Here is a 12,282-nt window from a genome sequence, read left to right on the forward strand (position 1 = left end):
AGCACTTGGAAAGTAAAAGTGTGTCCCCAGCAGCGTCCCCTTCCCATGTTAGAGGCTCACCGCTGCTGCCACCCATGGAACACAGATCCCAGCCACAATGCCCAGCGTGGCTGTAGGAGCGTCCTGACCCTGGGAGCTTCCCGGGCCCGGGGGACTGGGGCAACTGCAGCACAAGGAGCTCAGGGAAGTGAATCCACAAGCAGGGCCTAGTGGGGCAAAGGCAGTGGGGCCGAGCAGGCTGTGGGTGTCAGGCTGTGTTTGCCTGTATACAGCCACAGCAGAGCAGGTATGATTCATTCCCTCTTCTGCAGTACATTTTATGTAAAGCAGCACCGTATAAATAGCCAGATGATTCTGTAATGTGCTCCTGGCTTTCTAATTAGTGATGCGTTTGCTGGATCTTTTGGGTCTGGCAGAGGTGAGAGGAGGCTGGTTCATTGCCGAGCGCTGGGTGAGTTGCTGACAGCTGTCGGGGAGGTACTGGCCCATCAGAGCAGTCACAGCTGTCTCCTTTAACCTGACTATGGGCAGTTGGAGGTGGTGGGTGAACCGACTGGGTGACCAGTAGGATGGAAGGTTGTTCTGGGGGGTGAAAGCATCACCCAGCATCTCAAGATTCTTGGTCACCTGGCTCGTACGTGGCTTCACTTGTCCACACTGGGTCAGTCAGGTGTAGGCAGTGCCTGCCCTGTGCCAGAGTGCCTTTCTCCCTGCGCCGTCCCTTGTGATGCTGTCCCACAGGGGGAGTCATGGCAAGATCACCTGTCCCTGAGCACCCAGGTGGCTTCTCCAGCTGCACCAGCACACTCTGCCCCCAGGGGCTAATGCTCCTTTATTCTGAGCCCTGCTGGCATGTCACCCTGTTTTCCCCTGCCAGCTCTTCTTGAAGGATGCTGTTGGCTCTGTCCAGTGGCTGCTCCTTCCCTGTCTGGGGCAGATGGATGCATCTGGGTAAACTTCCTGGGCTGTAGCATTGCCCAGTGGTGTTGATCACAAGGGGCATGTACCAGCACAACAGGGACACTTGTTTGTTGCAGAGGGCAGCTGCTGTCTTGCATCCATGCAGGTGGTTTTGGATTTCCCAGCCCCCCATCCCTGCTGGGGACCAGTTTGGGAGGGGTGGTTGTGATGGTGTGGGGAGTGTGGTGGGGATGGGCTGAGCATAGCAAACAGGATAGTGTTCTCCAAGCAGTGCCCAGATCTCGTGAGATCAACATACTGCCGTGTCCCGGCAGCTGGGGATGGAGCCCTCACCCCTGCAGAGCGGCAGGAGCCTCTCCTGGGGAGGTAGAAAGCTGGGCAGTGTTAGGGCTGCCACAGCAGGATCACTCAAATGCTGTCGAGTAGATGCTATCAGAAGCCAACAGCACTCGTTCCCACCACCCAGCTCATCCCTGGGTCGGCCCCGAGCCCTGCTAGCTCCAGGCTCCACATCATACCAGGGGCTGCTGCAGAACATCGGTGATCAGTGCCTACAACTCCCCAAACTGGGATGTATTCGGTACAGCCAAGCTTTGACACCAGATCAGAGGAGAGGCGAGGTGGCGGGGATGGTGTTAGCGCAGGGCTCTGCTCTATGGGTTTTTGCATGGCGCCTGGATCGCTCCTCTTCGAACATCTCTTCCTCCAAGCGGGGGAAGGCTGGGGTTTGGGTTTCTTGTTGGGTTTCTTTTAAGGCAAACCTCATCCTTTACATCAAAGTAGTATTTCTTCTCAAGAATGTAAAGAATGACCCTGGAAGGTCTGAGCAGCTTTTTCCCGGCGGTGATCGGAGAGACGAGAGCCTTCTCCAGAAAGCTGTCTCCACCCTGTCCCCAGCAACAGCAATTCATAAGCTGAAAAATAAATCAATAACCAGAGTTAATGAATTGAAGATGTCTATGTTTAAAATGTATCAGGAAAAAAACTGTTAGCTGGTCGTGGTTGGCTTAATTATTGTGGGGAAAGGCAGGGAGCTCTCATTTCTGAGAAATACCTTCTTTTTTTCTTTCTTTTTTTGGAGGTATTTTGTTTGGTCTAAGCCAGTCAGGGCTTGAGAGGAGAGGAGGATTGGCTTTAGCAATGTGTGTAGGTTCAAAGTCTGCCCCAGGTCTGTCCTTCATCCCCTGGGACCTGTGTCAAATTGCTCCTGTCCCCTTTCCTGCCCAGCCTGGGACTGGCTGAGCCGTGGCAGTGTGTCGTGCTGGCACAGGACCAAAGGAGAAGAGGCAGCAGCCATGCCGGTGTGTATGGCAGGGCTGGCAGATGGCACCTGTGCCACCAGCCTGGTCGTGTGCCCAAGTTGGAGTGTCCCAGCTCCCCAGGCTGCTCCTCCCTTGCTCCCACTTCTGCACCTGGTGAAGTGGCAGCAGGAACAGGTTGTGGAGCTGTTTTCAGCTGCGAGCCAGGGGTGCCAGCCCTCGGCACAGCTGGCACTGGGATCTCTGTGTGCTGCAGGCTCAGAGACAGTGTGTTGTGCTTTGGGACAGTGGTGATCTTCTGTGGAGCGCTGGGTTGGAGGGGATGTGCAGCATGGCCCTGGAGCCTGGGGATTCTCCTGTCCCTGGTCTCAGGAACTGCAGGTGACACTGGATCATCCCACCTGGCGGGAAGGGGCATTGTCAGTGCGGATTGTCAGTTGCAGCTGAACCTGTTTGCTCGCAGGCATTTCTGTTTCCTTCTCCAAAACATCTCTGACATGGGCTGATTTCCATGTCAGCCCTCAGCAGGAAAGCTGTCTTGGTGTCTGAGAGCCCCAGCTGGGACCCTGCAGGGGCTCTGGGGCTCCTCTGAAGGAGTGTGTGGCCGTGGCAAAGGTCTGCTTTGCTTCTCTCCACCAATGCTTCCCTGGCTGCCTGGCCCCTCTTGGGCAGGCACTTGCAAGAAGCAGAAGCAGCCAGCATTTCTCCAGCATTGTCTGTCACCAGTTTGCATTTGAGTAGGAGCATACGGCCTAGGGAGGTGATTTTGCTGCAGAGGGGAGTGGGACCCAGTGCTAACTCAGCCTGCCAGGCTCACATCTTCGGTTTTGCTAAGAGCAGACTATGGACCTGTGCTGGTCCTGGCTTCGTGAAGCGATGCTAAACTTGCTGCTGCTCCACCTCTTTCCCCCAAGCCTGGTGCCGCCTCATCCCAGTGCTACTGACCCTCCGGGAACCCCTTGCTTCAGCTTCGAGCATCACCTGGCTTTGTGCCGTGGTCCAGCCGCTGGGAGCCAGAGTGCTTCAGTGACATTAATGCCTTTCCTCTCCCCTTCCCCAGGTCGGAAAGCAGCCTCTCTAGGTTTGCCCACCGCTTGTCAGTTAAGCAGAAGCAGGAGAAGAGAAGGAAAGCTGAGTATGCCTCGGCCGAGCTGTCTGCCTTCCGGCCCAGGTCTCTGAGCATTGAATGGTAAGAGCTGCAGGACAGGGCTGGGGGAAGGAGCTGCTGCCTCTCCAGTCCCCCTCCTGTCCCCTGTCCCCGCTGCTGCCACTCTCTGTCCCTGTCCAAGTACCGTCCTATGGGACAACACCCCTTCAACCTCCTTCATCTGCTGCGGAAGTATTGAGCCGAAACATCCCCCCTTGCCCCAGTGCAGGGAGCAGTGAGGAGCCCCAGGTGGCTCCTTCCTTAGAGGGCTGAAGAAGACCCCATGAACTGAGCCATGGGGTCTTTGGGGGCTCATAGTGGGATGCAGATATGCACATCTGCTGGGTTGGGGCCAGTGAGTGCATGATCTGCAGGAGACCCTGCTGCCAGCTCCTCCTCTTCTCTCTCCTCTCTCCTCTCCCCTCCTCCATGTTCCTTATGGGAGGTGCCAGAAGATGCATCCTGCAGCCTCTTGCTGCCCAATGCACCTCTGTTGGACAAACCAGGGCCAAGAGCAGTAGCGGGACAGACACAGCTGGCATGGGGGCACCAGGAGCTGCAGGGGCTCCCCCTTGGCACCATGAGCAGTGTGGGGGTACAGAGCTGCCCCAGCATGAGCCCCATTTGCCCAGCCCGGAGGGATGCAGCGCTTCCTTCCCCGCTGCTGCGGCGCCTGCGGGGCCCCTCCTGCCGAGCGCAGGTCTCCAACTGCAATCTCTGTTCAAGCGGGGAGTAATTTATCCTGGGTTTCTAAGCTCTGATGCAACAGCCTTGGAAGCAGATCACAGTCAAACATCCCAGTGTTAGAAGTGACCTGCTAAGGATATTTAAAAGAACTGGAAATTGCATTGCTTTCTGCTTCCTTAGATGGATAAAGGAGGGTAAAACTTTTTTTTTTTTTTTAAGAAAGAAAAAAAGAAACGCTTAGAAATTGCAAGAATGTCGAGTTTGGTTTTCGTTTTCCCTGCTTTTTTTGGAGATCTTTCTGGCATTTATTGTATGTTCTAACACTTGAGTGTGAGGCTGTGGAGTCCTCCTCAAAGGCTTCCTCTCTCTGTGAGGTTAGTTAGGCATCAAAGCTAACTAGGTATTAATGAGGCCAGACAAAGAATTTAAGCTATTTGGTGACAGATCGCTTTCTTCTCCAGTTGCACAACTTTGTTCCCTTTGCTGAAAAGATGTCATTGGGAAAGCTGTTCTGCAATCACTGTGAATCTTCCAAACAGACAAATATGTGAATTTGTAATATACCAAATAGGAAAAGAAGCAAATAAGTCATTAAAAGTAATCAGAGTTTCTCTTTATTCATAATAAAGAAGCAAGATAAGTCAGTAAATCTCTTTTCTCCCTTTAAATGTCTCTTTGAAGCCCCCGTATCCTATTTTAGCCCCACTGTGTCAAGGTATGTTTGTGATATGTTTTCACTCACCTTGTTGCGTTTTCCTGGGGGAAACCATCTGCCTTGTATGAGTTTGCAAAACACCAGGGGCAGCATCAACACCACAGCAGTGGTAGGTGATGCTACTTTATGGGGTGTTTGTAAGCCAGCTTGGAAATGAGCTCTTGGAGAGGAGGAATCACCTCTGCTTTCGGTTTGCCACATGCCGTCACATTGGAGATCGAGGCTGGAAAGCATGAGGTGTGAAAGGACCTGGTGTCACCTCTGCTGCAGGGACATGGCCGCGGCTGGTCTGGCTGGGAGGAGGATGACTGCCCTGTGGTCATGGGTTTTATCTGTGCCTGGAGATGTCTTGAGCTGGATCAGACGTCCGACCTGGCACCCAGGCTTGGGTGGACCGGGTGCTGGGAATTGGGTGCTGGGGCTTGGTGGCACTCAGCAGCAGGACACAGCAGAAGGGTGACCCACGGGGGTCGCAGTGACAAGGAGCTGGGCAGGCAGCAGTGGGGTGAGGATCCTGCCTGCCACCTGCACCCCATCTTGATTTGCTTGTTAACCCTCTCCCTGGTGCCGCAGTTAGGAGGACAACCCAGGAGCTGTGCTGGCTGTGGTGTTGCAGTGCAGGAATGTTACTGGTTTGACGTGCATACAGCCCAGTTTCCAAAGGGCAGCGGGGCCACCTGCACGCCCAGCATGGAGCGCTGCGTCCCCGCAGGACAGACATGCTGCTGGCAGATTTTCACATGTGCCGGTGGTTCGTGTGCCTGGTCCACACGTGCACGCTTGCCCTCAGAGAGGCACTCGGCAGCTTTTCCCATGCAAGCACCAGCCTCCTCTGCAGCCGCATCCTGCAAAGGGGGCATCTGGTCTTTTCCCTGGTTTGAAACATTAGTTCTTCCCTTACCTGATACATCTTCAGGGATCTGTGATCAGCATAGCAGGATCATTACCCTCAGCTAGTTGCTCCAAACCGCTGTGCTGCACACAGGGGAAGGGCCTTCGGAGCTACGGGTGTCACTGCCCCTGCTCGCCCCATGCCTTGCACCTGAGCTCCTGGGCAGCAGGCAAGGGAAGCATGGCTCGTGCCTTTGCAAATACACAGAAGCCTCGTTTGGCTTCCAGAGCAAATATCTGCATGCATCAAATCTGTATGTATTTATAAGCTTAACCCAAGGTCAACGATGCGTCGTTTTACCTGCCTCTGTGCAGAGGGTGAACACACAGTGTATGATAGGGAGTTCAGCTGATCCCATGTGGGTAGGAGGGGGATACAATAGCAATGGACTGTGTTTTCCTAAATCAGGAGCTTCTGGGAATCCTGCCCATCTGAATCCCAAGGCCTGAAGGCAAGGAACAGCTTGTGGACCTGCCGTTACCTGTTGCCAAGGAGGAGGCAGAGATTATAGGCACAAAATCATCAGTGCCCATTGCTTTGAAAAGCTGGGTGTCAGTCTGGTGGAAGGATTAATGTTTTCTCCCTGAAATTCCTACAAAAACACTGTCAGTGTCTCTGCCATAGCAAAAGCATCCTTACATCTCATCCCCACGCAGGGCAAGCTGAGCCAGTTTTTCATCATTCTCAGGTGCTTAGGTGGGACTGGATGGAACTGGGGTAACCAAGAAGGAGATGTACAGTGTCACAGTGTCTGCCTAACACTGAGCACTGCCAGGTAGGGTGGGAACAACAGATCACTTCATGTCCCCTTGGCCTTGCTCCCTGTCCATGAGGACACCTCGAAGCCCTGTGGGGCAGAGTCCCTGGGCGATGGCAGCTCTCTGGGACACAAGATGCAGTTATTTGCTGCCACAATAAATAAGGTGCTGAATGTCCCACGCTGCCTACCCAAAAGTGCAGGGATGCTCCTGTCACAGGTCTTGCAGTCCCTGCATCTGTCAGAGCACATCTCCCCTGCTCTCCGGGTGGGATGTGCTCGTGTGCTGCATTTCTCCATGGGCACAAGGCAGGCTTTATCTGCACAGCACGTGTTTATGTGCTGCACCAGGCGAATGGAGCACGGTCCTGCTCCCAAGCGCAACCAACAGTGAGCGGAGCCTCGTTAGTTCCACTTATTAAAAAAAAATTGCTGGGGGGAAGGGAGAGAAGGCAGGGAAAAAGTGAAGTATTGAGAAAACACTTCTTTCATTCATATGTTGTTTACTGAAATAAATACTTCATTATTAGGCTTTTTTTAGGCTATTTTTTTAAGAAGTCAGTGCTACAAAGTCCCCAGTGTTAGGGCCCGTGAATGTGCTGTATCACCTCAGTCCGGTGCCCCCAGGAGCCGGGGTGTTGCTGCCAGGAGGTGCCCAGAGAGAAGCACCGTGGGGAGTGGGGCAGCACGAGACTTTCCCAAGCTTGAGGGAGAAACCTGGGGGCTGCTCCTGTCTGGCTTTATTTAGGTTTGCTGATTCCCTTTCTTGTCCTCTTTGCTGGACGGTGCAGGCCTGTGGGGTACCAGGGGAGCTTGAGCCCAAATAAAGGGCAGAAACTGGCAATTGAGGCAAGGAAGCATTTTGGGTCCAATTGATTAAAACTCTGCTTTCTGCTGCTCTGTGATACTAATCTAGCTCCAAAGCCTAAGCATGAAGGTGTGCAAGACAAAAGCACTCTTTATTTGAAGCTCACCACCTTCTGCTGTTGGAGTGAAGAAGGTGAAAGCTGATGGCTCTTGCAGAGACCTCTTACCGTCCCTACAGCAACCGCAAAACACTAGCAATCCCTTTTCTCCCCCCTTAGGGTGAATCAAGGCAAAGAGCTTCCTCTCGTCTTGTGCGTGTTACCTGAGAAATGATCCACATTTGTCTTTCCTCTTAATCAAATCTTAACCCAATAAAAGGTCTGCAATCTGCTAGTTTACACTTGCCTGCGTGGAGCCTGTGAGCCTGTGTGCCCTCTCGCATCCTTCCAGCTCTGGTGCTCATCAGGAGTTCCACCCTGGCAGGTTTGTCCTCCTGACATCCCTGTGTTTCTTCCCTTCCCTTCCCTTCCCTTCCCTTCCCTTCCCTTCCCTTCCCTTCCCTTCCCTTCCCTTCCCTTCCCTTCCCTTCCCTTCCCTTCCCTTCCCTTCCCTTCCCTTCCCTTCCCTTCCCTTCCCTTCCCTTCCCTTCCCTTCCCTTCCCTTCCCTTCCCTTCCCTTCCCTTCCCTTCCCTTCCCTTCCCTTCCCTTCCCTTCCCTTCCCTTCCCTTCCCTTCCCTTCCCTTCCCTTCCCTTCCCTTCCCTTCCCTTCTTATTGCTCTGGTTTTATTCTATTTGTTCCTCTGCTCCTCTTCCTCTCACACTCCTTTTCCCATACTCACCTCTTGTTGCCCACCTTGATTTTCCTCTGTATTTTCTTCTTGGATGTTTGCTTCTACTTGCTGCCTTTTCTATTTGGGCCCCTCGAGATTTTCATGTCAGACAGCTTTCCTGCAATCCATGGTCGAAATAGCCTATTCCCATGGTGGCTCGGGAAGAATGCAGTGCATTCCTCGCTTCCCCCATCCCCTTATCTCGGTTCTGCTCCTTGGCTGCCCACCACAAGCTGTTAAAGCAACACTGGCAGGAGCATGTCGTCCGGTGGTTAGACACATGGGGACGAAGCCAGCCGGCTCGCGTTCAGTCTTGCCTGTGTCTTGTTTTGCTGCCTGACCCCTGGCATGTTGCTGAATATCAACTCCTCACTTCCCCACTGCCGAGGAGGGGGATGCGCAGGGGCATGCCTGCCCCAGTGCAGACCATGCCCACCCGGATGGGAAGGTGTGGAGTGGTTTTCCCAGCATGTCCCAGCACCAGGGCTGGGTGTAAGGGCTGGCAGGCATCCCTCTGTGATAGGACCACAATGCCATGGGGCAGGAGCTACAGCAAGGCACAGAAACTGTGCTGGCACCATCGGGCTGGCAGAGGCGACAAACGTGACTGCTGCTGCACTCTGTAGGTGTTTTGGGTTTGGTTATAAAGCAAAAGGTTTTTAATGGAAGTGTGTTTATGAAAGTTGTTTAAACATTTATAGTGCAATAATATTTCCTCTGTGAGTTTAGATGGTCTTGTGTGGTGTGGAAATTCTCCTTAAATTGCTGTGCTGAGGCATGAAATCCATGCCATGGAGGTGCCTGGCATTGCTCGGCCTCCTTCCATAGCTGTTCTTGGCTGACACGGGCAGGCGGCGTGGGTGACCTGTCCCCATCGGCAGGCTCCTCGCGTTCTGGCACCCGAGTGCCACGGTCCCAGGGCTGCAGAGCCCGTGGGAGGTGCTGAGTTGCCGGCTGATCCGTCCGTCTGTTCCCCAGCCAGTGCACTGGAGGGGCTGCTACTGCAAAGTTCGAGGAGCGCCTGGTGCTGTTCCCATCGCAGTAATCTGTGGCCATGTAGGACTCTTTGCTTGACGGTCGTCTGTTTGCTGGGGAAAGCCAGCACAAAGTGAATTGTCAGCAGTGTTTTGGGAAGTGGAAAGGAGCAGCACTGCAAAGACAGAGTGCTCAGAGCTGCTCTGGGTTTTGCAGCCCTACTCGAGCTGTCTTACTCTTCTGAGTATTGGAGTCCCTTCTCTTCCCAGCTGAGGAAGCTCTTAGTCTGAGTGAGGAAAAAGGGAAAAACAGACCCTGAGCTTTCCAGTGAAGGTGAATAGTGCCAGAGCCTCGGAGGTGTGTGGGCATCGGGGAGCCAAGAGATGCTCTGGGCAGGCTGAGATGTGGGCACCACGTCTGCACGGGCTGTGGTGTGGGGCAGCCAGCCCTGCCGAGAGCATCGCCTCCCCCATCCCACTGGTCCTGGACATCCATCCAGGGTGAAATGCAGCCACCCCCAGCTCGGCTGTGCTGAGCACAGGTCCTGGACGGGCCGGCACAGTGTTGAAACGAAATGCGAGGCGCTTTGTCTCGACTGGGAGCGCTTTAAGCCCTCGCTCGGGAACAATGGCCAAGCTATGGGGTCATTTGTTCTGGTATTTCAGCAGCTCCTCATGATTTATGGGATGTTTTGTTCTGCTGCTTGTCTTAGCTTCCCCCTTTCCACCCTCCCCGTCTCCATCCCTTCTCCATTTCAGCTCCTCCTCCCCCCGCTCCCAATTCCCCTAATAGCTGTGGAGCCTCTCTGCCTTATGAAGTCATGGTATCTGTGACTTATTGAATTAGCCGGATGGGAGCTGGATGTCCACACCGTGCCGTGCTCTGCCGGGTCACTCGGGGAGCCCGCCCGCAGCAGGACCCCGTGCCCAAGGGCTCCGGGCAGCCTGAGGTTCCCCCTGGGGTGGCAGATTGACGTTGCCGTTGGCAATCACTAGAAAGTTGATTTACAGGCAGTAAATGTGGTTGAGAGGAGTTGGAGTCCCAGCGAACAAGTACGGCCTTGTCTGTGGAGACTCCCCTGTACTGAGGCCAGTGGGGGTTTTGGCTGCTCCTGGTCACCTCTGCATCTCTGCATAGGCAAGGTGGACACTGGTTAAGGAACCCTAGAGCTTTTGGTGTTGAACGTGGTTTGAGAGCCCAGCTTTGTCTCTGGCACTCACAGTTGGTGCTTCTGGGTTCATGGGAGGAGCAGGAGTTTGTCCTTCCCCAGACCTGGTGGGACAGAGATTCACCAGTGACTGTGAGGGACTCACTCATGGGGATGAGTAGGAAGGAGACCTCAAAATATCTCCCTGAAAGCTGGGTCTGCCTTTAGGAAAGCATTTGAAAGGAATGACTTATTTGTGGAAAATCACCTTTTACCCTCATCACCTATGAGTCATCTGCAAACAAACAGGCTAGCAGGTAGCTGCCACTCATGGTGACACAGATGCTCCTGCTGCAGCCAGTCCTCAGCCCCTAGAGGGCTTTGCAGTGGCAGAGGAGTCACAGTCCATGGTTCATGCAGTTCCGCTCCTGCCACCCCGTGCTGCCAGCATGGAGCTGGGAGCACCCAGCCAGCAGGGGTGGGTGGGAAAGGGGACCAGTGCGGGGGCAGTTCAGGGCCATCCAAATCTATAAGGTCCATGCAAGGCTTGTGCCTCCACTCCTGATGCCACAGGTCCCCATCAGCCCAGGTTTCCTCGTCGTCTGGGGAGAGGCAGTTCAGTTTGTGATTATGGTAAGGTTGGGAGAAAACCAAGGGCTGGATCCTCTCTGTGTGCAGCGTTGTGACCTGCTGCTGCAGGCGCTGGCTCCAGCTGGTCCAGCGGTCCCGTCTGCATTTGTTTCTCATGTCACTTCAGCAGGAAAAATTGAGCCCTATGGGAAAGTGACGGAAGGAAAATGTTCAGAGAAGATTGATTTCCAGGTTCTCCCTGTCTGGGACCGGAGCCCTCAGCCAGATCCCTTCCTCACTGAGAGCACAGGAAGCAAATATCATTTATTTAAGAGACAAATTTAAAATATTGTGTTGATGTGTTGTTCTGGACACTTCCCTCTGCTGGTAGCTGATACCTCCAAGCCCTGATAAGATTATTTCTCAGAGCAGCATATCCATTATCCTCAGCGCACTTTGATTTCTCCCAAATAGCCCATTTGCCTGTTTTGTTTTGTTTTATTCTCATAATCTCTCTGCCATTTCTCATGGCCTGGATCTGCAAAGCAGGATGGATGCCTTAGTCCCTGCTGAGGTGTGTGGAGGATGTTCTTCATGTCCCTGAAGTCTCCAGTGGTTCTTCTCCATGGATGTGTCCATGCTCAGAAGGTACCAGTTGCCTGGATTTGTACAGCAGCCAGCCCAAACCCCATAGTTACGGTGGGAAGAAAGTTCTGAGATGCCACAGTCCACGGTATGAAGGGGAAACATCATGGATGTCTCAGTCTTACCGTAAGTCAAGCCCTTCCTGATGGCCCCATGAACTGCTGGATCCTCTGCACTAGCTGATATTCCTGTAGTGTCATTGTGCTGGATTTGGGGAGGGTCTTAGCTCTCCCAGTCCTCTTAGGCTACTTTGGAGGCGCAAGAACATCAGTGTTTCCAGACAGTCCTGACAGCCAGCACTTTCAAGGTATTTGAGTACTTTTAATCCTCACTTGTCCCTCAAACAGTGGCAGTCCCTCCTGCACAGCTTTTCTCTGCTCTTAGATAGCTTCCTGCTGGCTGAGACACTTGTGCCTGCCAGAGCTTCAGGAACCTCCTGTTTATCTTCCTGGAGAGCGTCTCTAGGTGCCAGGTCAAAGTTGGACCTCATGTCTTGGATGCTGGCAGGATGGGCAGCACTCAGTGGGGATGCCAAAATGAAGGTAGAAGTCAGCCCAGGATACATGGGACACTAAGGACCAGGTCATAGAGTATGCTGGGATCTCTCTCCACCTTTGCTTGAGTCTTTCCTGCTGCCTGCACACTCACTCTTCCCCATCTTCACACCCATCCTTCTTACCCACCTTTCCAGCTTGCTTGCTTTTCAGAGGAGGTTTGTAAGCCCAGGTGAACTCTACGTGTGCTGAGCCATCTGAGGTCTAGCACGTGCCGAGGTGCTGCCAGGGTGATTTGTTACTGCCCCGTGCCCCTCATGGACCACCAGCCCACCCCCTGCTCCATTTCCCCGCCATGAGCTGGGCTGCCAGTGCCACCATGCTTTGGGGACAGCTCAGAGCCGAGTCCTGCCATGCCCCACACCAGGAAGGTGCT

At 53.8% G+C, this 12,282-nt stretch overlaps 1 protein-coding gene across 20 annotated transcripts in view; it reads left to right on the plus strand.

Annotated features, from left to right (window-relative positions):
• Window positions 1–12,282, plus strand: part of LOC102083672 (ankyrin repeat and fibronectin type-III domain-containing protein 1) — a 223,968-nt gene that overhangs the window by 182,534 nt on the left and 29,152 nt on the right. For 14 of the 20 annotated variants that reach the window (XM_021291849.2, XM_021291851.2, XM_065031022.1 and 11 more), the window contains one exon: window positions 3,241–3,369. The exons of 5 other annotated variants lie outside the window; for them this stretch is intronic. In XM_021291849.2, coding sequence (XP_021147524.2) covers window positions 3,241–3,369 — 129 coding nt within the window. Of the gene's footprint in view, window positions 1–3,240; window positions 3,370–11,443; window positions 11,479–12,282 lie in introns of those variants that run through there. One more of the 20 variants, XM_021291852.2, reaches the window with a different exon arrangement.

This window comes from Columba livia, chromosome 15, assembly GCF_036013475.1.
Source record: "Columba livia isolate bColLiv1 breed racing homer chromosome 15, bColLiv1.pat.W.v2, whole genome shotgun sequence".
Classification (NCBI taxonomy): domain Eukaryota; kingdom Metazoa; phylum Chordata; class Aves; order Columbiformes; family Columbidae; genus Columba; species Columba livia.